General features: G+C 39.8%; 2 protein-coding genes across 2 annotated transcripts; one reads left to right on the top strand and one right to left on the bottom strand.

Annotated features, from left to right (window-relative positions):
* Positions 1-638: 638 nt before the first annotated feature.
* Positions 639-6,838, bottom strand: smim19 (small integral membrane protein 19). The gene is made up of 3 exons (XM_060851428.1): positions 6,562-6,838; positions 6,294-6,418; positions 639-1,451 (listed from the first exon to the last, which is right to left on the bottom strand). The coding sequence occupies exons 1-3, from the start codon at positions 6,687-6,689 to the stop codon at positions 1,393-1,395; spliced, it is 312 nt and encodes a 103-aa protein (XP_060707411.1). The 5' UTR covers positions 6,690-6,838; the 3' UTR covers positions 639-1,392.
* Positions 6,839-10,221: 3,383 nt separating this feature from the next.
* Positions 10,222-26,194, top strand: si:ch211-175m2.5 (uncharacterized protein LOC568697 homolog). Its single transcript, XM_060851622.1, has 6 exons — positions 10,222-10,321; positions 13,725-13,892; positions 16,055-16,154; positions 20,149-20,279; positions 20,382-20,652; positions 22,321-26,194. Exons 1-6 carry the CDS (start codon positions 10,280-10,282, stop codon positions 22,323-22,325), a joined length of 717 nt encoding a protein of 238 aa, XP_060707605.1. The 5' UTR covers positions 10,222-10,279; the 3' UTR covers positions 22,326-26,194.
* The last annotated feature ends 228 nt before the right edge of the window (positions 26,195-26,422 follow it).

The raw sequence follows: 26,422 nt of genomic DNA, 5'->3' as shown, positions 1-26,422 counted from the left end.
AGGGGCTGAATTTCAGGTGTTTAAATATATATTGGGTTGAGTTCTACTTCTACCGACTATCAGTGACCCCATCTGATAAATATCTGATTTTGAGGCAGGGTAATTGACACCAGAACATTGTCCAGCTTCTTATTCCACAAAGTGCCACAAGACCACAAATGTCTGTGGCTGTACCAGGAGGAAAAAGAACAGAAAAAGTGAACAGATATTTAAATTAAGCATTTAAAATATTGTAACATCTAAAATTATTTTTAAAAGCTATTTTAATTAACATTTAACTAGATAACATGCTACTTAACAGTTCTACATTTGGTTCTGCTATAGCGTGTATTTCTTCAAGGCAAATTGGCTTTAATGCAATTGAAGAATTTAGATCATTATTTGTAGAACCTGAACTTTCCTCACATGTAATCAGCTAAAATGTGATTCCGGTCCCATTAGTTTACATGGTGCAGCTATTGCCCTATTTTTCTTAACACGAGCTCGCACGAGAACAGAACTATTGTTATATCAGAACTGACTTTATTATAAAATCCAATTACAATATAAAATTCAAATAAATTACAATGAGAATCCTCACACCAATAAAATCGTACTGTATTCTAGCTTACAAAAATCTTTAGAACAAAAATGTATGCTTAGAAATGGAAATGGCTCAGCAATAAACTGTTCAAAAATCCTCAACTGAAAAAGTGTTGTTTCATCACAACATTAATCCTTAGGAAATTATTCTCAATCATCACATCTCTATCTCGGATGTCACTTGTGGATCTGTAATAATTATCCCAGAGGGAGGAACAAGCTTGATTTTAGACAAACTGGATAGATTTTTGGTTCCTCAGAAATTGAGGAGTATGGGGTAGGAGTGGGAAAGTGCAGTTGAATCAGAAGATTAGCTGTGATCAAACTGACTATTGCAGCTGGCTTCGGGATGAAATAGTCTACTCCTAATTAGAATGTTATGTTCCTATTAACTTGTATTCTTTCATTAACATTTTGAGGTTAGGAAGGCAATCTTATAAATAGCTGAGAACACTCAAAGCCTTGATTCCCTTCCTCATCATATTTTATGGGAGGAAACCAACTTCATTAACAGAATTGATATCAGTGGTTTTGTTTTAAAAATATACAAATTGGTGATTTAGATGTAGATCAGGAAGGTTAAGCCAATTTTCTTAACATGACAAGGAACAGTCTCACCTCTCCTGTATATTTGTTTTGCAAGAAATGAACATTAAGTTTCAATTTCTAACATATTTTGCTCTGATTTCAGATTCCTATCATTTTTATTGTTTTTTTAATGGCTTCACCTTCTAGTCACGATCCTTACTTTGTCATTTCCACTTGAGTATCAATAGTGCCTGTGTGTTATTATATTGTAGCTATCAGTTCTCAGTCCACTGTAAGCTGCACACTATCCGGCTGTTCTTGCTGCAGGTCATACTTTCGTGCTGAAATGATACAAAACAGTACTTGAAATAAATCAAAAAACAAAGACAGAGTTACTGCTATATTGATATTTGCTGAATAAAGTTCAAGCTTGGAATTCACCATCCCAGCTCAAAATGATAACTTCAGCAATCACATAACTCAGGCGACTGACTGTGTGGAGTTTGCACGTTCTCCCCGTGTCTGCGTGGGTTTCCTCCGGGTGCTCCGGTTTCCTCCCACAGTCCAAAGATGTGCGGGTCAGGTGAATTGGCCAAGCTAAATTGCCCGTAGTGTTAGGTAAGGGGTAAATGTAGGGGTATGGGTGGGTTGCGCTTCGGCGGGTCGGTGTGGACTTGTTGGGCCGAAGGGCCTGTTTCCACACTGTAAGTCTAATCTAATCTAACCAGAACTGAACAGATAAATTCTAATGAACCAAAAGCTCTGTAGGCATTGGTCTTGCAAACTTACTGTGTTATCAAGAATATAGGAAATACTAGCACCCCATTAAATTATGACTTAACACACAATTATAAATGGAAGTATTTCAACAAAATTTTAAACCTTCTCACTGCAATCTTCTCAGAATATAAAAGAAGAACTTACATCATTATATCCACCTTAATTTAACAGTTGGGAAGTACATTGACTCTAGCAGGAAGGAAAGACTATTAGAGAACTTCAACTGCATTTTTTAAGAGAAATGTATAAATGATATAAGTGCAGACCATTCTTTTTGTTTTGTACAAGGATTTCTTGAGCAATAATGTGCACAGAAAAGATATGTCATGATTATGAAATTACGGCCCAGTAATTTTTATGAAAAACTGTGAAAGGCAATAATTTTTTTGTAAAAGAGAGGTTAGATCTCATGTAACTTGGGCAAGAGCTATAATCATGGCTGCTACTGTGCCTACACCACTACCAATTCTGTGGAGATTAAAGTGAGACAGTTAAATGATAAACTCCTCTCAGTCAAGAATTATTAAAGTCCTTTGTCAACAAACTAGGTATGGATTAGAACAAAAGCTAAGAACCAGAGGCGGGAGATGAACAGTCTGACTTCCAGCTTCTGTAACTGTTTTTTTTGAAGATTAATGTACTACCACCCGTATTCATTGACCACATGGTGATCACGTCTGGTATTGTAATACATGGCAAGACACTTCAACACAAAATTACCAATAACTGGACTCAGCCAGAAGAACGGAAAGGCTGAACATAGATCCTCACTATGAATTGTGAGAGTTGAACTCAGGACAATATTAGAAGTTATTTCAGTTAGCTACAGCTGGATTGGAGATAGCAGGGTTGGCTAAGACAGAGCACTACAGTATTTTTCTCACTAGTAATTCAACAAACACGAATTCAGAACCCAATCACAATGTGAAAGTTTTAAAACGAAATTTGGCAAAACGGTCAACAAAAATCACAAAAGAACCCAACTAATTCACAAATGTTTTGAGAAGGAAGTTCTTAATCAGGCTAGCTAACAATAATAACAAACTATATTTCTATAGCATCTTTAATGTAATAAAATGCCCCAAAATCCTTGACAAAGTCATTATGAAATAAATCTTAACTCTGACCCAGATAAATATATATTTGGATCTTGGGCAAATAAGTCACCTTTAAAGCATCATTTCAAAAGAGGAGCTAAAGACCCAGAGAGAGCTAGGAAAAGAAATTCAGAGTTGAGAGACCAGACAGCTAAGGGAAGACCACAGCTGTGGGACATTTAAATTGGAGATGTTCAATAGACTGGAATTTTGAAAGACTAAGAAATTGTGGACAGCTCTTGGAATGGAGGAAATGACATAAATGCTAGTTCTACAGTAATATTAGTTATCATCAAATCACCCTCTGCTGAGGCCTCAAAAGCCACAGTTGTATCAAGTTAACAAAAAAAAGCAATTCAATATCAGAGCGCAGTATTCCACTTTCTTGGGGCAACTCAGATGAACAATAAATATTGGCCTTGCCAATGATATTCCCACACCGAAGAATCAAAAATGCTTTCCCTCATTGATATTTAACCAAACACATTCTGACTCAGACTTGTCATTTCAAATGATGCCTGATGTAGTAAAGGTTGGGATCCTCATGTGCTGGAAAATAGCATTAGAATAGATGGATGTTTGATGAACGGTTCAGACATGATGGGCCGAATGACTTCTTTCCTGTTGTTAAAAACTTTATGACTTTGATGTCAAGCAGCATCTGACTAAGTGTGGCATCAAATAGACCGAACAAAATTTTAGTCAATGGGAATCAAAAGAAATCCTCCTGTGGTTGTAGTCATACCTGGTAGATAGGAAAATGTTTGAGGTTGTTGGAGGTCAGTCGTTTTAGCTCTTGAACATCTCTGCAGGAATTATAGAGTCATAGAGATGTACAGCACAGAACCAGACCCGTCGATCCAACCCATGCATGCTGACCAGATATCTAGTCCCACCTGCCAACACCCGGCCCATATCCCTCCAAACCCTTCCTATTCATATACACATCCAGATGCCTTTTCCATGTTGCAATTGTACCAGCGCCCACTACTTCCTCTGGCAGCTCATTCCATACATATACCACCCTCTGTGTGAAAACGTTGCCCCTGAGGTGTCTTTTATATCTTTCCCCTCTCACCCTAAACCTACGCCCTCTAGTTCTGGGCTCCCCCACCTCAGGGAAAAGACTTTGTTTATTTATCCTATCCATGCTCCTCATAATTTTGTAAACCTCTATACGGTCACCCCTCAGCCTCTGACGCTCCAGGGAAAACAGCCCCAGCCTGTTCAGCCTCTCCCTGTAGCTCAGATCCTCCAACCCTGGCAACATCCTTGTAAATCTTTTCTGGACCCTTTCAAGTTTCACAACATCTTTCCGATAGGAAGGAGACCAGAACTGCATGCAATATTCCAACAGTGGTCTAAACAATGTTCTGTACAGCTGCAACATGACCTCCCAACTCCTGTACTCAATACTCTGACCGATAAAGGAAAGTATACCAAATGCCTTCTTCACTATCCTAACTACCTGCGACTCTACTTTCAAGAAGCTATGAACCTGCACTCCAAAGTCTCTTTCTTCAGCAACACTCTTGAGGACCTTCCCATTAAGTGTATAAGTCCCACTAACATCTGCTTTCCCAAACAGCAGCACCTTGCATTTATGTGAATTAAACCCCATCTGCCACGTCTCAGCCCATTGGCCCATCTGATCAAGATCCTGTTGTAATCTGAGGTAAACTTCTTCGCTGTCCACTACACCTCCAATTTTGGTGTCATCTGCAAACTTACTGATATCTTTTATACTCACATCCAAATCATTTATATAAATGACAAAAAGTAGTGGACCCAACACCGATCTTTGTGGCACTCCACTGGTCATAGGCCTCCAGTCTGAAAAACAACCCTCCTCCACCACCCTCTGTCTTCTACCTTTGAGCCAGTTCTGTATCCAAATGGTTAGTTCTCCCTGTATTCCATGAGATCTAAGCTTGCTAACTGGTCTCTCATGTGGAACCATGTCAAATGCCTTACTGAAGTCCACATAGATCACATCTATCACTCTGCTCTCGTCAATCCTCTTTGCTACTTCTTCAGAAAACTCAATCAAGTTTGTGAGATATGATTCCCCACGCACAAAGCCATTCAGGATAGTCTCCCCAGACCAAACCATTTCCAGCTGCTTCAACAACGACCTTCCCTCCATTGTAAGCAGGAATGTTTGCCAACGATTGCACAATGTTCAACATCATTCAAGACTCCTCGGGTATTGAAGTAGCCAATATTCATACTCAGCAAGACCTGGACAATATCCAGTTTTGGGCTGATTGGTGACATATAACATTCATGCCATACAGTGCCATCAAGACAGAATCTGACTATCAACCCTAAGAAATTCCATTTCCATCACTGATGCCCCATCAACACCCGGGGAATGACCATTGACTGGTAGCTGAACTGGACAAGCTATGTAAACACAGTGACCACAAGAGCAGGTCAGAGACTAGGAATTCTTTTCAGTAAATCACTTTCTGCTTCCTCATCATTCACCAGGCACAAGTCAAAAGTGTGAAGGAATACTCTGCACTTAATTGGATAGGTGCAGTTGAAGAATTTAGACAATAACCAGCATCCCACTCACACCCTTGCACTTTTGTTCCCTCCACCTCTGGCACACAATGGCAGCCACATGTACCTGCTTCAAGAAATACCGCAGCAATTCACCAAGGCAGCTTAGACAATGTCTTCTAAATCCACTATTTCCACCATCGCACATGACAATGACAGCAGATATGTGGGAATCTCACTACCTGCAAGTTCCTCTCCAAACAACTCACCGTCAGTCAGTCAGTACTTCAAAATTCTGGACTCCTCTCCCTAAAGCACTGGAGATGTACATATACAGCATATACTGCAGTAGTTAAGGCAGCAGCTCACCGCTACCTTCTCATGTGACAAATAGCAAATGGATAAGATTAGATTCCATACAGTGTGGAAACAGGCCATTTGATCCAATAAGTCCACAATGACCTTCGGAATAGTAACCCACCCAGACCCATTCCCCTACCCTATATTTACCCCTGACAAATGCACCTAACACTATGAGCAGTTTAGCATGGCCAATTCACTTGACCTGCACATCTTTGGATTGTGGGAGGAAACCAGAGCACCCGGAGGAAACCTACAGAGACGGGGAGAATGTGCAAACTCCACACAGTCCCCAGAGGGTGGAATCGGACGCAGTCCTGGCACTGTGATGCAGCAGTGCTAACCACTAAGACACCGTGTCACCAACGGGCAATTCAAACATCCTGTGGAAGAATAAAAAATAAACATTTTTGCAACATCAGGGCTGAATAAACTCACCGATGTAGTACATCTCTAACTGTTGCCGTAATCGAACTTTCTGTAAACTGTCATAAAAATTGGGCTCAGGTGTTGGGTCAACAGTTGGGGGCACAGTGAATATTCGCATAATCTTCCTTTTGTTTCTAAAATTGAAAACCTTGGATTAACTTTACGCAGTCAGCCACATTTTGTGGGGAGGGGAAAAGGGGGGAGAGGGGGAAAGAGCGAGGGAGAGGAGCGGTGTAGGGTTTCGAGGTTGGATCGGGCCGGGACGGTGGTAACTCACTTGCGAGCGTAGACCAGGAGCCCGAAACTGACCAAAATGGCGATCAGATAAACATTGGTCGCCTCGTTCCAGGCCTCGTGCACCGTGTAGTCCATCTCAGCCCCAGCCCCAGCCCCGGCCCCGGCCATGGTCTCCTCTGCTCCGCTCCGACGGTAACTGCTCGCTCGGGAAACACTAACTCCGCTGATTTCCCTCAGATCGTGTCGAATCTGCGGAGTTCGACAACAATTTACTGTTTTTGTTAAACACCAGGCGGTCTGTCCCAGAATAACAGGAATTTTCTTCCAGGTTCATAGGTCATAGGGTTTGCCCTGAGCTGTCCCAGGACTGAAATTGTTAAATTGTCTTTTTCGGGATGGTTTATAGATTTATTAATTCTGCTTCAATCCACGGAGATATTTTGTTAATATTAGGAAGTGAATTATGTTTTTTTTTACCCAATTGCGTTTTCTTATTTTTTTACCATTCTGTGGACCAGTATTTATTACCTTGACTTCATGGTAAGCTGCCTCTTGTCACCATGTTACAGAGCACTTAAGCATAAGTTTAGTTAGTCCTTAACCCTGCTCTGAATTTGATTTCAGATATCCATCTAAAACACTTTTGAAAGTATATTCACTTTCCCGCCCTCCACTGACCTTTGTAAAGAAAATTCCACACATTCCTACACTTTTATATTCCATTCCCTTTGTAATTTCTAACATATAGTTTGCCTTCCTGACCACTTTCTGCTGTATTTTGTGATTTATGTACCAGATGTCCAGAGCTGTACATGAGGTTTGCATTTTCTCTAATTAAATAACATACTGCTGTTTTATTCTTGCAAATACACATATTTGACATATTCCCACATTATACACCACCTATAAAATTTCTGCTCACTCACATCACCAATATATGTTCATTTGCAGAAACAAATTACTGCAGATGCTAGAATCTGTACTGAAAAGAACAAATGCTGGAGATCACAGCAGGTCAGACTCAAAATGTTAGCTTGCTCTTTCAATAGATGCTATTTGCGCTGCTGTGATCTCTAGCATTTATTGTTTTCACTACATTTTCTTGAGGTTTATTTAATAAAGAACAAAGAAAATTTACAGCCCAGGAACAGGCCCTTCAAGCCTGAGCCGATCCAAATGTATGTCTGAACTTGTCGGTCAATTCCTAAGCATCTGTATCCCTCTGCTCCCCACCTACTCATGCATCTGTCCAGACGCATCTTAAATGAATCTACAATGCCTGCCTCTACCACATCTGCTGGCAATATGTTCCAAACACTCACCACTGTCTGTGTGAAGTACTTGCTGCATGTATCCCCCTAAAACTTTCCACCTCTCACCTTGAAAGCATGACCTCTCGCTATTGAATCTAATGCTAAATTGGTTTGGGTCTGTTTCATGTCCAACCTAGTTGAAATCAATGGAATATAATACTGGGTCGGCCAGACCCAAAACTATTCCAGGTGAATGAGGTTAAAAATGACCTCAATTTATCTGATTCTCTCATTTCCCTTAAGCTTAAGTTGCATTGTGTTGTTAAATAAGCAAAAACTATGAGGCCTGGCAGCATTATGACAATAGTAGTGAAGACTGGTAATCCAGAACTTAACACTTCCTTAGTCAAGCAGTTTCAGGACTGTTACAAAACTGGCATCTACCTAACAATGTGGAAAATTGCCTGGGTATGTCATATATACAAAATGCAGGAAAAATCGAATCTGGCCAATTACCACTCCACCAGCCTATTCTCAATCATCAGGAAAGTGGTGCAAGTTGTCAACAACAGTGCTATTGAGCAGCACCTGTTCAGGAATGATCTGCTTAATGCTGCCCATCTTGAGTTCTGAACTCAACTCCTGACTTCATTATAGACTTGGTTCTGAAGAAAGGTAACAAAAAGGTAGGACTGCTTTGTTTCCATTGATGCTGCCTGACCTACTGATTCTCTCGTACACTTTCTGCTTTTGTATTTGTAACCCCATATAATTGGTCCACAAGTTAAAGTTCTAAATTGGAACAAAGTCAAACTTAGACAGGAAATTTCAAAAGTTGTTGGGGTAGCTGGTTTGCAAATCAAGGGACATTTTTGGAGGCTTTCAAAAGCAAGTTAACAAGTTCAAGGCCAGCATGTTCTTATTAGTGTGAAGCACGAGGCTGGCAGAAATAGAGAACACTGGATGACGCTTTGAGGCTTGAGTCAATAAAAAGGAGACATATCAGGTATAGGGAGTTGAAATCAAGTGAATCCCTTGAGAAGTGGTGAGAGATGTAGGAGTACGCTTACGAGGGAAATCGGGATGGTAAAAGGGGATGTGAGACAACTTAGGTCGATAAGGTTCAAAGAGATTCTACAAGTTTATTAAAGGGAATAGAGTAATTAGGGAGTGAATAGGGCCCTTTAAAAAGCAACAAACTTTCTACATGTGGAACTAATGGAGATGGGTGAGATCTTAAATAGATATTTCTCATCAATATTTACTGTAGAGAAAGATGTGGAAACTAGGGAACTCAAAGAAATAAACAATGATGTCTTGAAAGAAGAGCTACTGGATGTTTTAAATGTGTAAATTAATGGGACCTGAACAAGTATTAGATTAGATTCCCTACAGTGTGGAAACAAGCCTTCAGCCCAACAAGTCCACACCGACCCTCTGAACAGTAACCCACCTAGCCCATTTTCCTCTGACTAATGCACCTTACACTATGGACAATTTAACATGGCAAATTCACCTGACCTACACATCTTTGGACTGTGGGAAGAAACTGGAGCACCTTCTCAGGACATTGTGGGAAGCTTGGGGCGAAATTGAGGGGTCCCTAGCAGAGATATTTGGGAGATGAGGGAGGTCATCTGCTACCAGCTTTTCATCTTTTACAGTTGCAGGGGAAGGTAGCGGGGTGGATGCGGGGTGCCTTGGTGGGGAGAGTGGCACAAGCCAAGGAGTCACAAAGGGAATGGCGGAGAGGGGTGGGAAGGGAAGATGTTGTTGGTGGTGAGGTTTAGTTGAAGTTGGCAGAGGCATTTGAGGATGATATGTTGGATGTAGAAACTAGTGGGCTGGAAAGTGAGGACAAGAGGGACTGTGTCTTTATTATGTTTGCGGGAGGAAGGTTTAGAGCAGTAGAGTGGTGAAGGAAGAAGTGAGGTAGAGGGCTGTCTGGATGACAGAGAGGGAAAAGCACATTGTTTAAAATAGCTGGACATGGGATATTTGCGAGTGGGATGTCTCCTTGTCAGAGCAGATGCAACTGAAATGGAGGAATCTATATCACTTGATAGCATTAGAATCAATTAATTTATTATGTCTTCAACATGCTTATTAATTGAATTTCTGATTTGGAGGTGCCGGTGTTGAACTCGGATAGACAAAGTTAAAAATCACACAACACCAGGTTAGAGTTCAACAGAGTCCACTTGAACTTCCATAGCCCTCTGGAGTAAATTTTGAGGAGTGATTGACGGCACAATGGGCAGAGTCTCTGCGAGATGATTGACAGGGCACGGGTGGGGTCTCAGCGGGATGATTGATAGGGCATGGGTGGGGTCTCTGCGGGATGATTGACAGGGCACGGGTGGGGTCTCAATTGGGTGATTTGACAGGGCAGTGGGCGTGACCTGTGTGAACAGTAAAGTGACAGAGTGCTTTGCACCTGGAAGTAGTTTTACACTTCCGGTTAGATTTGAAGATTCCGGAGAAAGCACTTTAGACGGTGGTGCCATGAGCTGGATGCGTTTCGTGGTAAAGGGGTACCGTTTGTCGGTGAGTTTGGATCCAGGCCTGGGCCCATTCTGGTTGGAGTGTTGACAGAAGTTGCAGGGCTAGCAGCAGCAATGGAGAGAAAGCAGAGTTAACATTTTGGGTCTGGTGACTCTCCTTCAGAACGGTTTTGTTGCTGACTTCATACATCTACAGTGGGATGCTGTAATTGAAAGGTTTCTACTCGTGTTTTCCAGTTTTTTTTAAACCACTTGTGGGGTGTGGGCTTCGCTGGCTGCCCAGCATTTATTACCTGTTTATCGTTGCCCTTGAGAAGACCATGGTGAACTCTATAACTCTTGAACCGCTGTATTTCATGTGCTATATATTGGCCACAATGTTTTCTGATCTAGCAACAAGGAGAGAATGACGATTTGTTTCCAAATAAGCATGGTGTGTGGCTTGGAGGGGAACTGGCAGTGGGTCGCCTTCCCATGTATATGTTGCACTTGTCCTTCTAGATGGAAGTGGTCGTGGGTTTGGAAGGTGCAGCCTAACGATTAAATTAGATTTTCCTACATGGAAACAGGCCCTTCGGTCCAACAAATCCACACTGATTGTCTGAAGAGTAACTCACCCAGACCCATTCCCCTACCCTATATTTACCACGACTAATGCACCTAACACTGTTGGCAATTTAGCATGGCCAATTCACCTGACTACACATCTTTGGATTGTGGGAGGAAACCTGAGAACCTGGAGGAAACCCACGCTGAGAATGTGATCTTTTGTGAATTTCTGCATTGTACCTTGTGGAAAGTGCACGCTGTTGCTACTGAGTGCTAGTGGTGCAGGATTTGGTTGCACCTATCCAGGCAAGTGAGGAGCATTCCATCACATTCCTGACTTGTGCCTTTGGGGAGTCAGGAGGTGAGTATCCCTAACCTGTGACCTGCTGTTGTGGTCACTGTATTTATATAGTGAGTCCAGTTGAGTTTCTGGTCAGTTGTAAGCCTTGCACGTCTCAAATAAAATGTCGATAGTGGGGAGTTTGGTGATTGTAATACTATTGAATGTCAAGGACTGATTAGATTGTTTCTTACTGGCGATGGTAATCGCCTGGCATTTATGTTGTGCCTGATATAGGAATGTTGTCAAACTTGAAAGGAATCAGAAAAGATTTACAATTTTGTTGTCTGGTTTGGAGGATCTAAGCTATAGGAAGAGGCTGAACAGGCTGAGTTTTCTTTTCCCTGGAGCATCAGAGTCTGATGGGTCACCTTTATAGTGGTTTAAAAAAATCATGAAGGGCATGGATAGTGTTAATAGCCAAGATCATCTTACCAGGATAGAGGAGATTTAAATTAGAGGGCAGTTTAAGGTAAGAGGGAAAAGATTTATAAGGGACCTTAGGTGCAACTTTTTCATGCAGAGTGGTGCGTGTGTGGAACAAACTGCGAGAGGTTGTGGTGGAGGTTAATACAATTATAACCACATTTAAAAGGCATCTGGATGGATATATGACGCAAGGGCACAACCTTTAGTAAAGGGAAGACTCTTTGGAATGGAGGTAAGGAGAAACTTCTTTAGCCAGAGTGTCGTGAATCTATGAAATTCATTGCAACAGAAGGCTATGGAGGCCAGGTCATTGAGTATATTTAAGACTGACATAGGTTCTTGAGTATCAAAGGTTATAGGAAGAAAGAGGGAGAATGGGATTGAGAAACTTATCAGCCACGATTGAATTACAGAGCAAACTGGCCTAATTTCTGTTCCTACGTGCTAGAACTTACGAATAGGAAGGATATAGAGGATATGGGCCAAATACTGACAAATGGGACCAGATCAGATTCAGATCTGGGTGTCGTGGATGAGTTGACCGAATGATCTGTTTCCGTGTTGTTTAATTTTGTGACTCTGAATGTTTTTTACCACTTGTCAGCCCAAGCTTGAATATTGTCTATATCTTGTTGCATTTGAATGTGGACTGCTTTAGGATGTGAGGAGTTGTCAATGGTGCTAAACATTGTGCAATCAGTGGTGAACATCTCCATTTCCTCCTCAGGATGGAGGGAAGGTCTTTGAAGCAGCTGAAGAAGGCTGGGCTTAGGATACTACCGAGGAACTCCTGCTGAGATGACTGACATCCAGCAGCTAAAACCATCTTCCTGTGTACCGTGTTTGACTCCAACCAGCGGAAAGTTGACCTCCGATATCCATTAATTCCAGTTTTGCTCGGGCTCCTTCATCCCATGCTCTGTCAAATATGGCCTTGATGTTGCTCTCACCTCACCTCTCGTATTCAGCACTTTTATTCATGTTTGAACAGGGTCTGTCATGAGGTCAGGAGATGAACGGTCCTGATGGAATCTGAACTGTGCCTTGCTGAGCAGTTTGCTATACCTCTGCTTACATTTGGCCACAGTAAATCCAACAGATCGAACTGACAAGCATACCTATTGAAGAACGTTTGTGAAGCTGTCATCATTGACAATCACTTGCTTCGCAGTGTGATTGTCCACCAAGGAAATTTGTGGATTATGTCGGCTCTTGTGTGTCTCATGAGGTCAATTTGAGAGCCATGTCTCTGATCTGTTTTTTTCTGGAAGATGAAATTTGTCCTTGGCCTCGATTGCTGGTATTCCTTTTTCCTGTTCCTTTTTTTGCACTGCCTCTTGTCAACAGTTGTTCTCAAAAATTGTGTCCCTTTTGGACAGGAAGTTTCTCCAAGTCAGTTTCTTCTGAGCAAGGGAGTCCCACGCGTTTATGTATATGTTGCATTTCTTGAGGGAAGCCTGCAGGAGGTCTTTGAATTGTTTCCTTGATGATCCTCTCATTCTAAGTGTGTTCCTTTTAGCTGGGTGAAGATGATTTGCTTTGGGAATTGAAACCTGGGTAGCTTAAACATGTGGCTGGGCTAGTGAACTTTATTTTCTGACAATTGTGACCTTGATGCTGGTGCTATTGGCTCCTTCATGAATGCTGATGTTAGGACACTTGTCCTCCCAGCTCATGTGGAGAATCCATCTCAAATAGTGTTGATTTGTACTTGCCAGGGTCTTGAGCTGGCACTTATACATTGTCCAAGGTTTGGAGCCACATAGAGGAATCGGAAGGATGACTGCCTTGTACAAAAGATCTTGGGTGTCATTTATGGATATTCAAAGGCAGTGCTCACTGTTGTGTTGGATCTCTGCATCAATATCAGCCTTCAATAAAAGGTGGCTCCCTAGTAGGGGAAATGTTCCATGCGTGGGAGAATTTCTGCATTGATCTTAATGAAACCATACGTACTTTTCTAAGGAAAGTGGTCAAACTAGAGAGATCCTCCTCAGAGAGGAGTTTTTTTCTCCAACTTTCTTCTATTACTAGAATTCCCAATTTATGTAATTTGAGTCATCACTTTCAGTTGCGAAGTTTAACAACTGAAGTTTTTTGTTCAGTTTTATTTCTGCTCACTTTCTAGTCTTCCTTTGTGTTAACGTCAAGATGGATAAAAATAAGACCTACTTGCAAGTTGGAATACAGCACGAAGTCTGAGAAACCTCAGCAACCGATTGGGCGATATCCCGTCCCATATAAGAAGGATCTGCCGTATGATATTGTCGAACTGATGGAGGAGGTTGAAACTAAGGTAGACTGTGGGAATGCTGAGTATTGATGTAGTGTAAAATATATGAATTTTTGATTACATTTAAGTTAGTTATCTAGCCTCCAACTGTGGTTAAGAAATCCATTTTAACAACTGGCAGTGAAGGTGACATTTTGAGCATGTACTAATTAAAAGTTTTGTTCTCAAATGCTGATACACAAGGACATCTTAGCATCCCTACAGTTTGGAAACAGGCCCTCGGCCCAACAAGTCCACACTGACCCTCTGAAGAGTAACCCATCCTGACCCATTCCCCTGCCCTATTATCCAATATTTACTCCCTGAACAATGCACCTAAACTACACATCCCTGAACACTGTGCGCAATTTAGGATGGCCAGTTCACCTAAGCTGCACATCTTTGGATTGTGGGAGGAAATCAGAGCACCTGGAGGAAACCCATGCAGACACAGAAAGAATGTGCGAATTCTACACACAGTCTCCCAAGGCTGGAATTGAACCCAAACCACTGGCACTGCTAGCAGTGCTAACCACTGAGCTACCTGCCACCCCCAGTTGTTATCAGTTTTGTTAATGAAACTGCACAGACTGACTGGGTATTCTGCTCTGCATCACCCTTAATATAAGTTAAAATGTTAGTATAAACCATTTGGTCCAATTGCTTGTGTCTCTTTACCCTCAAGGGGAGCAAATTATTTTAATCACGATTTGGAGAGGCTGTTGTTGGACTGGGGAGTACCAAGTTAAAAATCTCACAACGCCAGGTTATGGTCCAACAGGTTTAATTGGAAGCGCACTAGCTTTCGGAGCTAGTTGGACTATAACCCCTTGTGTTATGATTTTTATCTTAATCACAGCCCTGTTCCCATATCCCTTTGTTATCCTTATCCTTTTGAATCTAATCTTGAATATTGACCGTTTGTCAGCCACTAACCCTTGAAATGAAATGAATTCCACAGTCTGTTTTTCTCTGAAGTGATTTCATCTGCATTCTGTTCTTAATCTTCTAAATGTAAGACTATGCACCCTAACTCTAGAATCTTCAACCAGAGGAACTAGTTTATTTTTTATCTACCCTGTTCTTTCCTGGTAACATCCAACTTTTATAATCGCTCATCAGGGCTTAACCCCTGAATCCCTCTTATACTGTTTAAGTGTCGGTACGTTTTCCATAGAATAAAGCTCAATATTACATAGTGGTCTCTTGGCAAGATACTATATTGGTCCATGGTTGTCACCTAACTTGTATTTTCATATCTTGTGATACAGTCTAGAATTTCATGAACTTTTTTTTTAAACAAGTATCCTTCATATCCTGCATCTTAAATTCTTCTTCTTTTTCCCCAGCCTGAACTTATAATCCACTGTGTAATTTCTATTATGTCACAACATGCATAACCTCATGTACACTGACCTTTGCGGCTTTTCTCCCTTTTTTTTTGAGAGATTTTCTGCCTCTCTTATTGTGGCATAATCTGCAAGTTTCAACATACTCGTTATCCAAATCATGATGTTCAGAGTGAAATGCAATGGCCCCGACACTGAATCTAGAGGGTCGTTGCCACTCTCCTCAAGAAACTTTCCCCAACTTGTACTCTCTCTTATTGTCTTTTAATTCATTTGTAACCAAGCTTCTGTGCTTTCTAATCTTCTCTAATTCTTTGTGTGGTAACATGTCGCAAACTTTCTGGAGTTCTGATTTGGAGATGCTGGTGTTGGACTGGGGTGTACAAAATTAAAAATCTCACAACACCAGGTTATAATCCAACAGGTTTAATTGGAAGCACACTAGCTTTCGGAGGACAATCACCTGATGAAGGAGCGTCGCTCCGAAAGCTAGTGTGCTTCCAATTAAACCTGTTGGACTATAACCTGGTGTTGTGTGATTTTTAACTTTCTAGAGTTCAAGTACATCATGTCTCCAGAGTTTCATCTACCACAAATGTTTCTTCAGAATTCTGGTAGCTACTTTCATTTCCTCTCAATTTTCCTAGCCATTGTTTTGGTAGTTTCTCAAGTTTAAAACTTGTGGGAGAAACATTATTGTTTTCATCCTTCTACTTTTCATCTGTTACAGTGAATTTGTGTTTTGAAATTTTTTGGAATGCCATTTTTGTCCAATTTGAGGTGTGTGAGATTTGCAGAACTATGCTGGATAATTTCAGTGACCCTTCTGTTTCGCAGAGTGGTTTTTTGCCAAACATATTCAAGGTGCTTTCCTATCGGCCTGTGGAATTCAGGGTGTTCTTTGCATACTACAATGCCCTAATGAACAAAGAAACAGGTAAAAAAATGAATTTATATCATACTTTTTCTCTAAATTGAGATGTAGATATAAAATTCACAGAACATGTATTTTTGTTTTGGTGGGTACTTAGTTTTATGTATTTATCTGCTTTTGCAGTGACAAATATGTAAGTTTTTTTTTCACTTCCCAATCTTTGTATTTTAAATCTGGGATTAGCAGCTGAAAATTAAGATGTTTATCAAGTCACTGGGTAATGGGGTGGGTGACTAAGTATGGGATTGTGGAATTGGGGGGGGAATATATAATAGTAGAATACCAAGCAAGAAATAGTGAGCTGAAATCCTGTTCTGGTAAGTTACAAAATGTAATTCAATGACTCTTTAAATTGCGGGCTGCTCGTTTTCCTTCTATCAGGAGGGCAGCTGAACTCTCCTAAAATCTGAGAAACCTTTCCATTTTTGAAGGAAGGAATGATTAGGTGCTTCAGGTAAAAGATGCTAAAGCAAGACAAATGGGATGGATACTTTTGAGTTGGTGAAGAATTTCGATGGACAGAGGTTTACTGTATGTGGTTTTAAGCATATAATCATGTTATTAGGTAAATGAGTGCTGAAGGTGCTGTCTAAAATAATTGAGTTCCTCCTCTATTCTATTTGTTTATTGGAGGAGGTTATTTAGTTCATCAAGCTTGTTCTGCCACCATTCAATAAGATAACTGCTGATCTGTGGTATAACTATAACCACAACCACATATCCCTCGCTGAACATCATGTTATGTAGTATGTTTTGTTAACAAAGATCTATCCATCTCTGATTTAAAATGAATAATTGATCTAGCTGATCTAACATCAGTTGCCATTTGCAGAAGAGACCTTTTTCTTGTGAAGGAAGTGCTTCTTAATTTCAGTCCTGAAATGTCTGGCTCTAGTTTTAGACTGTGCCCCTGAGCCTTAGTGCCTCCAACCAGTGGAATAATTTCAGTCTGTTTGTTCCTCTTCATATCGTGAAATCTTTAATCAAGTGGCCCCTTAAACTAAATTCCAGGAAGTGAAATTCTAATTTGTACTAAATGTATTTTAACCCATTCGTGCCTAATAAATCTGTTATAAATTGCTTGAGCAAAATATGGTTAGACAACAATGAGAATGTTTCAGGAAATGTAGGGGGGCTGTTTGCAATTCAAGCTGATGAGGCATCTCATCTGATGCCTTATTCATGGATTCTGAGGAAAGTGAGTCGAAATTGGGAAGCATTGGCCATAATATTCAATCTTCTGTGGGCTCTGGCAATGCTTGAGGACTGGAGGATTGCAAATGTTACATCTTGTTCGAAAAAGGGTATATCAATAAACCCAATTAAGATCAGTTAGTCGAATTTCACTGGGAAAGACATAGGAGCAGAACTTAAGCCATTCAGCCCATCAAGTCTGCTCTGCCATTCAATCATGACTGATAAGTTTCTCAACCCCATTCTTCTGCTTTGTCCCTGTAACCCTTGATCCCCTTTAAAATCAAGAACCTGTCTATCTCCGTCTTAAGTATACTCAATGACCTGGCCCCTCCAGCCTTCTGTGACAGTGAATTCCATAGATTCATCACTCTGGCTGAAGATGTTTCTCCTTTATCACTGTTCTAAAAGGTCTTCTCTTTACTCTAAGGCTATACCCTCAGGTCCTAGTCTCTCCAATCAGTGGAAACATCTTAGAAAGTTTTAGAAATGATGATCTGAGACAAAAGTAATGTGGGTTAATTGTGTTGGGGATACCTATCTATTTGAGTATTGCTCAAACAAAAAAGTCATTTTAAAGATTTTCATCAGGAGATTTGCGAGAGGATCGATTTTGAAGGTGAAAATTAATACTGCAGTTGTAGTCATCTCCTGAAACTTGATTTTTTTTTCTTTGAATTGATATTCTTGTGAAATATCCTGATGGGCAAGATGAAAAGCTTTAACCAAATGTTTTTATTTTAGCAATACCCAAGTTCTATATGACTAAAGGAAGGAAGTGGAAGATTTTGAACTGTTCGGACTCTTTCTGGGTTAAAAAGATTTCCACCAAAGGTTTGAAGAGAGTCTGTGATTTATTGGAAAAGAGGTCGACAGTTCAATGTGGGCTGTGATCTGCCTGCTGATTGTAGAAAATTAAATGACTTTGGTAAAATTAGCCAAGCAAAACTTCTAGGGAAATGATAGATGGGATTTATTGCCCGAATTGCTGGAATGCACAGAGACTGTGGGAGCCTTGGTGAGAATGGATGCCTCACAACTGTCTCTTGACTGTTTTTTGTTCAACAAACCAAAGGGGCGAAGAAGGAGGAGTATAGTTGTAAGAATATTGAGACTCTTCCTCTTGGTTGAAGTACTTGAGAATTGAAAGTTTTCAGACCCAGTATTTTGATAGTCTAGTCTTGTAAACGGTGAAAAGCTAGAGTGATCTCTATTCAAAAACATTGGACCTAGATTGATTTCTAACTGAACTGAAGCCTTGTTTGGAAGATCTTACAATAGTCTATGGCTATCGGCAATTCAATTTTATTAACTAGATTTCAGGGAGGAATGAGATGCAACAATTGTGGCTAATGGGATCAAAGGAAATGGTGGGAGGTAAAAGCAAGAACAGGCTATTGAGTTGGATGATCAGCCATGGTTATAACAAATAGTGGAGAAGACTCTAGGATTGAATGGCTTACTCCTATTTTCAATGCTATCTAAGATAACTATAATTATTTCTTGAAAACATTCAATATTTTGGCCGTAGCCACTTTGTAGTTACAAATCCTTACAGCCTCACCACCCTCTGGATGACAAAATTTTCTACCATCTCAGTACCCCATATTCTTAGACTGAGACCATTTTTCCTGCATTTACTTTGTCTAGTCCTGTCAGAATTTTATAGGTTTTTGTTGGATCCTTCCAACAAAATATGGTTCTAACCAATCCAGCCTCCGTTCATTCGTCAGTTTTGCCATCCCAGAAATCAGTCTGATAAACCTTTGGTACAATCCCCCCATGACTAGAACATCCTTCTTCCAATATGGAGAGCAAACTTCTCTCAAGACTCCGGATGTGATCTCACCAAGGTCTTGTACAACTGTACTTGAATTTTTTCACCACAAAGGCCAATGGAGTGGTGCAATAGTTAGCACTGTTGCCTCACAGCACCAGGAACCTGGGATTGATTCCTCCCTTGGTTGACTGTGTGGGTTTCCTCCCACAGTCCAAAGATGTGCAAGTTAGGTGAATTGGCCATGCTAAATTACCCCGGAGTGTCCAGGGATGTTTAAGTTAGATGTGTTAGCAATGGGAAATGCAGGGTTATAGGGTAGGGTCTGGGTGGGATGTCATTCATAGGATTGGTATGGATTCGTTGGTCCGAATGGCCTGTTTGCACACTGTAGGGATTCTAAATTTTTTTAAAAATTGTTTGCATTCTGCACTGCCTGCTGTATCTGTCTGCTTCCTTTCAGCAAGTGGTTTATATGTTGCCGCTCCCTCTGTTTCTATCAACTGCTTTCCTTTGGATGGTTTTACAATTTATTGTTGCAGTAAATTATCCTGAACACACTCAGGAAGTCGGTTCCTTCCTGGTGCTAATTTGCATATCCAAATTTATACTAATGTTACAAAGTCTTCATTAAACCCACCCTCCCTTTGCTACATTTATACCAGCAATTCCTTCAGAGCTGCAATCAGGATGTCTATATAAAAGTTCCATAAAGACTTATCATTTTTAAAATGTCAAATTTTACCCATAAAGTCTCTCCTATCTTACATTTTGTTATTTGCTGTCAAACAAATCTAGCGTTGTCCTGTGGACTTTACTTGCTTGAATATTTAGTTTCCAGTCCTAATTGTCTTGCAATGTATCGGAGTGCCTGCCATATCAAGCCCTCTATTTGCACTTTGTGATTTATAACCAACAAGTGGATAGTTTTGGAGCAAGCTATTGAAACGTCTAATTTCTTTCTAACTTTCAATGTTCTAACTTTTCTCTTTCGGTTCCCACCTGATGCCTGAAATGTTTCTCTAGGTAATCTCAGCAAAGCAGATAGGGAGCTTATTATTGTGGCCACAAGTGCTAATAACCACTGTCCCTACTGTGTTATTGCACATAGTGCCCTACATCGGATATATTCCAAAAATCCAATTCTAGCAGACCAGGTGAGTACTAATAAAATAATCAATTTTCACAAAGTCAGAGCTTTGAAATTGATTATTTTAATTATTGGTCATGTAACCTCTCTTTTGCCTTTTTCTTTTAAGGTAGTTGTGAACAGACACCTGGCTGACTTGGATGATCGGCAACATGCCATGTTGGATTTTGCTGTCGCTGTGAGCAATGCAGAAAACATCAGTGAAGATCATCTTAAAAAACTAGAGATGCATGGATTTGATCGTGAGGATGCTTGGGACATTGCTGCGATAACTGCATTTTTTGCAATGTCCAACCGTCTCGCTCACCTTGTTGATCTGCATCCAAATGAAGAGTTTTATATGCTGGGAAGATTGCCCAGGGAGAAGGATAAGAGTGAAGGTTAAGATAATCTGATGTCCACTACTGTTTCAGCTTGCTGTGTACTCTAAAAGTAGCTTAGGTTTATTTAATTTTGAAGTAATAGTTCTGGAACCCAGAGCTAATAGTTGACAAAATACAAAATGAAACTAGAATCTGAGACAAGTTAATGATTTCTATATGAAGTTGAGTAGAGTTCTTATACAGCCATTAAAGCGTGGAAGTAACAAGAGAATTGTAATGAACATCTGTCCAAATATTCCAGAATTGCAAGCCCAATTATTTTGTACTACTTAATTTTTTAAATTCATTCATGGGGTGAGGGTGTTGCTGGCTAGGCCAACGTTTGTTGCCCATCCCTAATCGCCCAGACGGCAGTTAAGAGTCAACCACATTCCTGTGGATCTAATTCCCGTGGAGGCCAGACACGGTAAGGATCGTAGTTTACTTCTCTAAAGGACATTGGTGATCCAGATGGGTTTTTTCCAACAATTGACAATGGATTCATGGTCATCTTAGATTCCTAATTCCAGACTTGTATTGAATTCAATTCTGCCATGGTGGAATTTGAAATTGGATACCCAGAACATTACCTGAGTCTCTGGATTAACTATCAGGCAGTAATATGACTAGGTCATTGCCTCCCCATTATTTACAGGTATGTATGTCATATGGGCATATCTGACACTTTTTTTTCCAGTCCCAGAATACTGTCGGAGGTCAAATGGAACTGTATGATGCTAGTTCTGTTAAAAATAAATAATCGTATTTAGTGTTTGTATATACATCTATTGGGTTGTGTTCCTGTTTGAAAATGGCACATTTTGGGTATTTTCAGGATTTTGCGATAGACATCAATTGATTTTAAATGTACCTAAGAATTTTAACTGAAGTTTAGTACAAATATATTAATCTCATTCCTTGGTTAAATGAGGAGAAAGGCAGTTTTGTTTGAACAACAATTTTAGTAGTTCAATAGATTGGTATTGAAAATGAGAATTTGGAATTCTAGGCACTTGCATTAAAGGGGATTTTAGCCATGGAATTGGTACAACAAACATGTCCTGAAATGCTGAATGAGTTGCAGTTATGAGGAAAGATTTGAAAGTTTAACTTTGTTTTTATAAACTTGGTGTCATAGCATAAGCAAATAAATTCTTCTTCCTTCATAATTTTGAAAGGGTCAATAAAACATGAAACTTTCAGCTGTCAATGAACCAGTTATTAATGGCAAAAGCAAAACAACCATAGAAGAGCAATTGAGGACATCAAAATATTTTGCAAATGGTCACTTGAATAAAGAATACTTTGGATATCAAGGCAGTGACTATAACATTTAAATGGGAATTAAAAGGAGGAGTGACAGGAAAATAAGATGCAAGTACATAGCTTCAATTAATAACTGGAACTGTTAACCCATGTGTCATTTTTTATAATTGCAAATTTCATTAAATTTAGTTTTGTAGGACTTGATTTTTGATGGATCTTAGAGATGAAATCAAGACTGTCTACAGGTTACACACGAAGTGAATTCCCATTTAAAATTTACTTGTTAAGCAATTTAGTTTAAGCTAGTATGGAATGAATTAATCATGTAATCCACAAGATAGAAAACTCAACTGTTAGAAGCTGACTATAACTAATTCAAATAATATTCCACTGTCTTTTTATCTTCTATCCCTTTTTTAGGGTGAAATTTTCAGTCATTTACTGTCAGTAATAGCAAAAGCAAATGAGAACCACCAACTTACAAAGACTGGATAACAGACAGAAACCTGCAGACAATCAAGGGTTGGTAAAGTAGGAGCAGTATTGTATCATGTGAATTGTGGGGAAGACAATAGATAATGTAAGACATCTGGGCAAAAGAGTGGGAATTGAAATATAATGTTTTGTACGAAAGGTTTCTATAACTTTGCAGAATCGGTTTAATACTCTATGATGGTCAGACTAGCTTTCCTTGCATACATGCGAAAATAAATGATCATTTACCTGTGTACTGAGTCTCCTTCCACTGTGTTGAGTTGTGCTCCAATAGAACGTTGATCAACAGGAACATACTCGCGCACACTCTGTCCCTGGACTGAAAGTCCATGTTGGACAGATATACTAACAATTCAAACAGTCTGAAGCAGACTCTGGCTAGGAGGTGCCAGGTAGAGAAGCACATATTAAGTACCTAAATGGAAATTAGCTACTTTTAGAAACCTGGGATGCACAAGTTATAAAGAATGAATGTGCAAGATTTATCATTTCAAGAAATCAAATATTTCATTTTAACAATATTTTGAGTAATTTATTGGATAGATTAGATTACTTAGTGTGGAAACAGGCCCTTCGGCCCAACAAGTCCACACCGACCCACCAAAGCGCAACCCACCCAGACCCATTCTCCTACATTTACCCATTCACCTAATACAACGGGCAATTAGGCATAGCCAATTCACCTAACCCACACATTTTTTGGACTGTGGGAGGAAACCAGAGCACCTGGAGGAAACCCACGCAGACGTGGGGAGAATGTGCAAACTCCACACAGTCGCCGGAGGCGGGAATTGAACCCGGGTCTCTGGCGCTGTGAGGCAGCAGTGCTAACCACTGTACCATTGTGCTGCCACAGTAATAATAGATACCTCAGAACAAACGGGAAATCTGTTTTGAGAACTTGAAATATTTTGTTAGGCTATAAGTGAATACATCAATTTTGGAATTTATATCGGTTAGTGAAAGGAAAATGCAGATGTGACCAGTATAGATAAGTTAAGGCTTTGATTGGAACAACTAATTTTGGGAACTATAAAAGGGAATAGTAAGAATATCCAGAAGTTGGATGCAGTTTAAGCAAAAAGAGAACTGGGATATTGTTTGTTAATTTGATTTGGTACTTCAAATATTTACGCCTAAAGTCCAGTAATTAAGAATCAGTAATTTTTATGAAATTTTTGATTAAGGTAATCTGTGAGTGGATGAAACCATCAAGGACAAGACAGTGACCATATATATCTCCTGCATGTGTACCTATTGACCAGCCTACTTCATTGCTGTGAAACATAGGCTCAGGTCCTGTGGATTTATCAACTTTCAGCCCATTAGTTTCTCCACTCATACAAATTTCCTTGAAGTCCTCAATCTCGCTTGTCACTTGGATGTCTAATTTTAAAAGAAATTATTTAACTTCTCTGCCACTTCCCTATTTCCATTATAAAGTGTCCTGACTCTCCTTTTTAATGGACCCACATTTGCCTTAGCGAAATGTTTCCTCTTTTTATTTGCCAAAACCTTTTACAGTCCATTCTTTCATTTGCTAGATTGCATTCCTATTCTGTTCTTGCTTATCAATTGTACAGGAGCTTCGTTAGACTGCGTCTTGAGTACTGTACAGTTTTGGTTTCCTTAAACCTGGAAAAATGATATTGCCATTGAGGGAGTGCAACAAAGGTTCACTAAATTTCATCCTGAGATGATGGATTGTTCCATGAAGAGTGATTATACAAAGTGGGCCTATACTCTCTGGAGTTTTGAAAAGTTAGAGGTCATCTCATTAAAACCTATAAAAGTACTGGAAGTGATAGAGGGATATTCTTTTTGTTCATGGGATGTGGATATCATTGGTTTGTCCAGAATTTCTTGCTCATCCCTAATTACCTGAAAAGCAGTCGAGTCAATTGCATTGCTTTCAGTCTGGAGTAAGTTGGCCAGACCAGGTGAAGGTGGCAGATTTTCTTTCCTAAAATACATGAATTCTTCAGATAAGCTTTTCAATTCTGAACTTAAAAGAACATACATAGTATACTATCTGTTATTATGGCATTCAAACCCATGTCCTTAGAATATTAGGATGTGGTTTTTGATTACTAGTCCAGTGCTCACAGACCTGTCACTACAGCTTCCTAGATACACAGGGTGGATGCAGGCATTTCCCCTGATTGGGGAGTTGATGCCCTCTAGTTCTAATTGGAAAAATAAAAGGCAATGCCATTTAGGACTGAGATTAGGCAAATTACTTTCACTCAGGATGGTGAATCTTTGGAATTGTCTCCCTCTGAAAGTTTTGGAAGCACTGACTTTTAAGTATATTTAAAGTAGAAGTTGATTAACCCCTTATGACATTAATAATCAAATTTATATGACTGGATGCGTAAAAGGCATTGAAGTGTTGGAGCAACAATGATCATATAGAATAATGGAGCAGGCTGAATGGCCTATTCCTTTTTAATTCTCCTTGCAATACACATGAAAATGAAGGATCATTGTCACTTTTGCTCGAGTGTCCTATCAATTTATCAAATTATTTGAAAACACAACGAATAAAAGTTCTTCAATTATTTTCTTTTATAGAGCAAGACACTCTGCAGTGCTTGTCATGTTTTTGGGCTTGTACACTGCAAATTTCCTTTGGTTCAATATCAGCAAATACTTAGACTTCTTAATCTGATTATGGATCTTCCTTAGAACAGTATCTAAATAATAACAGAAAAGCTTTATTAAATGCCTGGCAATGGGAATATATGACAAGATTTGAAAAATTTAAAAATCATTGCCTTATGTCCCTCAATTAAATTGTCACTAATAACGAGCACTTAAAATGATGAAAACAGAAGATAGACATAAGTTCATTCCAGTCATTGAACGGATCAGATGAGGATCCCACGTAAGATTAAACTTAAGGCACTTGTTGTCAAAAAGCAAAGACATCTTTACTAAGTTAATTGAATTTATGGAACTAGTTACGGGATTTGTGATTCTCACAGCAACTATATCAGCTTTTGAGATCAGGTTAAGGAGGTACAAACTGGTTGCATAATGTGATTGTGAGTATTTGCCAATATCAGGGGTAACTGTGTTGGGGTCAGTTGGGTGAAATGACTAAATAAATCTCGACATCTGGATACACTTTGTCAATTTTATACCAGTAGGAAGAAAATATCTGGACACACAAAAGCTTTGTCGCTGAAAAAAGGGAAAATAAAAGTGTTATACATTTTCTTTTAGCCCTTTTTGGCTGCTCCAATCAGGTTAATCATGTGACTGCATGATCCATTGATGGACAGTTCTTAGTCTTCCCATGATGGTTACCAGATGCCATAATCGCATTTTTGGGCCTTCACTATACCTCTTATTTGAACAAGTTTCCAGGCTTCAGCTCTTGCGCCAGTTATTTGGTACTCCCCTGTCAATATCTGACTTACAGGTCGTTCTGGGATAATGTGCATCCAGCAGCATGATTTGGCTATAATGTTGCTGAAGAATAAAGAAATGGTATTTTTGAGAACGCTTAGTTCAGTTGGCAATTGCATGACTCCAGTGGGGATTGGTTTGCGTGATTTGTTTTGTGCATATGGTGAAATCTGTGTGCCATTCTGCACATGCGCCAGTGTTCGTGCTGTACTGTGCATGCATGATGTTGGTGCTGGTCTTTGTGCTGTTCTGTGCATGCACCAATGTCAGCTGCTAACAAAGCAGCTTTGTGAGAGGTACTTTGTGGAGAGCAGCTTGCTTATGTGTTTTTAAATATACTGTGTTAAATTTACTTTTGTTTCATTAAATATGATTTCAACCTTCATTCAGGCTGTGCTATACTTTTGTATTAAACTTTTGCGTGATTTTTGAGTAATCGTGAGTGATAGGTTTTGCTTATCTGCCCCAACCCCACTTTTTCCTTCGGCCCCATTATTTCTATTGAGCAAGGCTTCTCTGGACAATTCTGGTCTCCTTCCTATTGGAAAGATGTTGTGAAACTTGAAAGGGTTCAGAAGAGATTTGCAAGGATGTTGCCAGGGTTGGAGGATTT

This window comes from Hemiscyllium ocellatum, chromosome 36 (assembly GCF_020745735.1).
Source record: "Hemiscyllium ocellatum isolate sHemOce1 chromosome 36, sHemOce1.pat.X.cur, whole genome shotgun sequence".
In the NCBI taxonomy this organism is placed as follows: Eukaryota; Metazoa; Chordata; class Chondrichthyes; order Orectolobiformes; family Hemiscylliidae; genus Hemiscyllium; species Hemiscyllium ocellatum.
The sequence above is the reverse complement of the archived record's forward strand: the minus strand, read 5'-3'. Positions and strand labels throughout refer to the sequence as shown.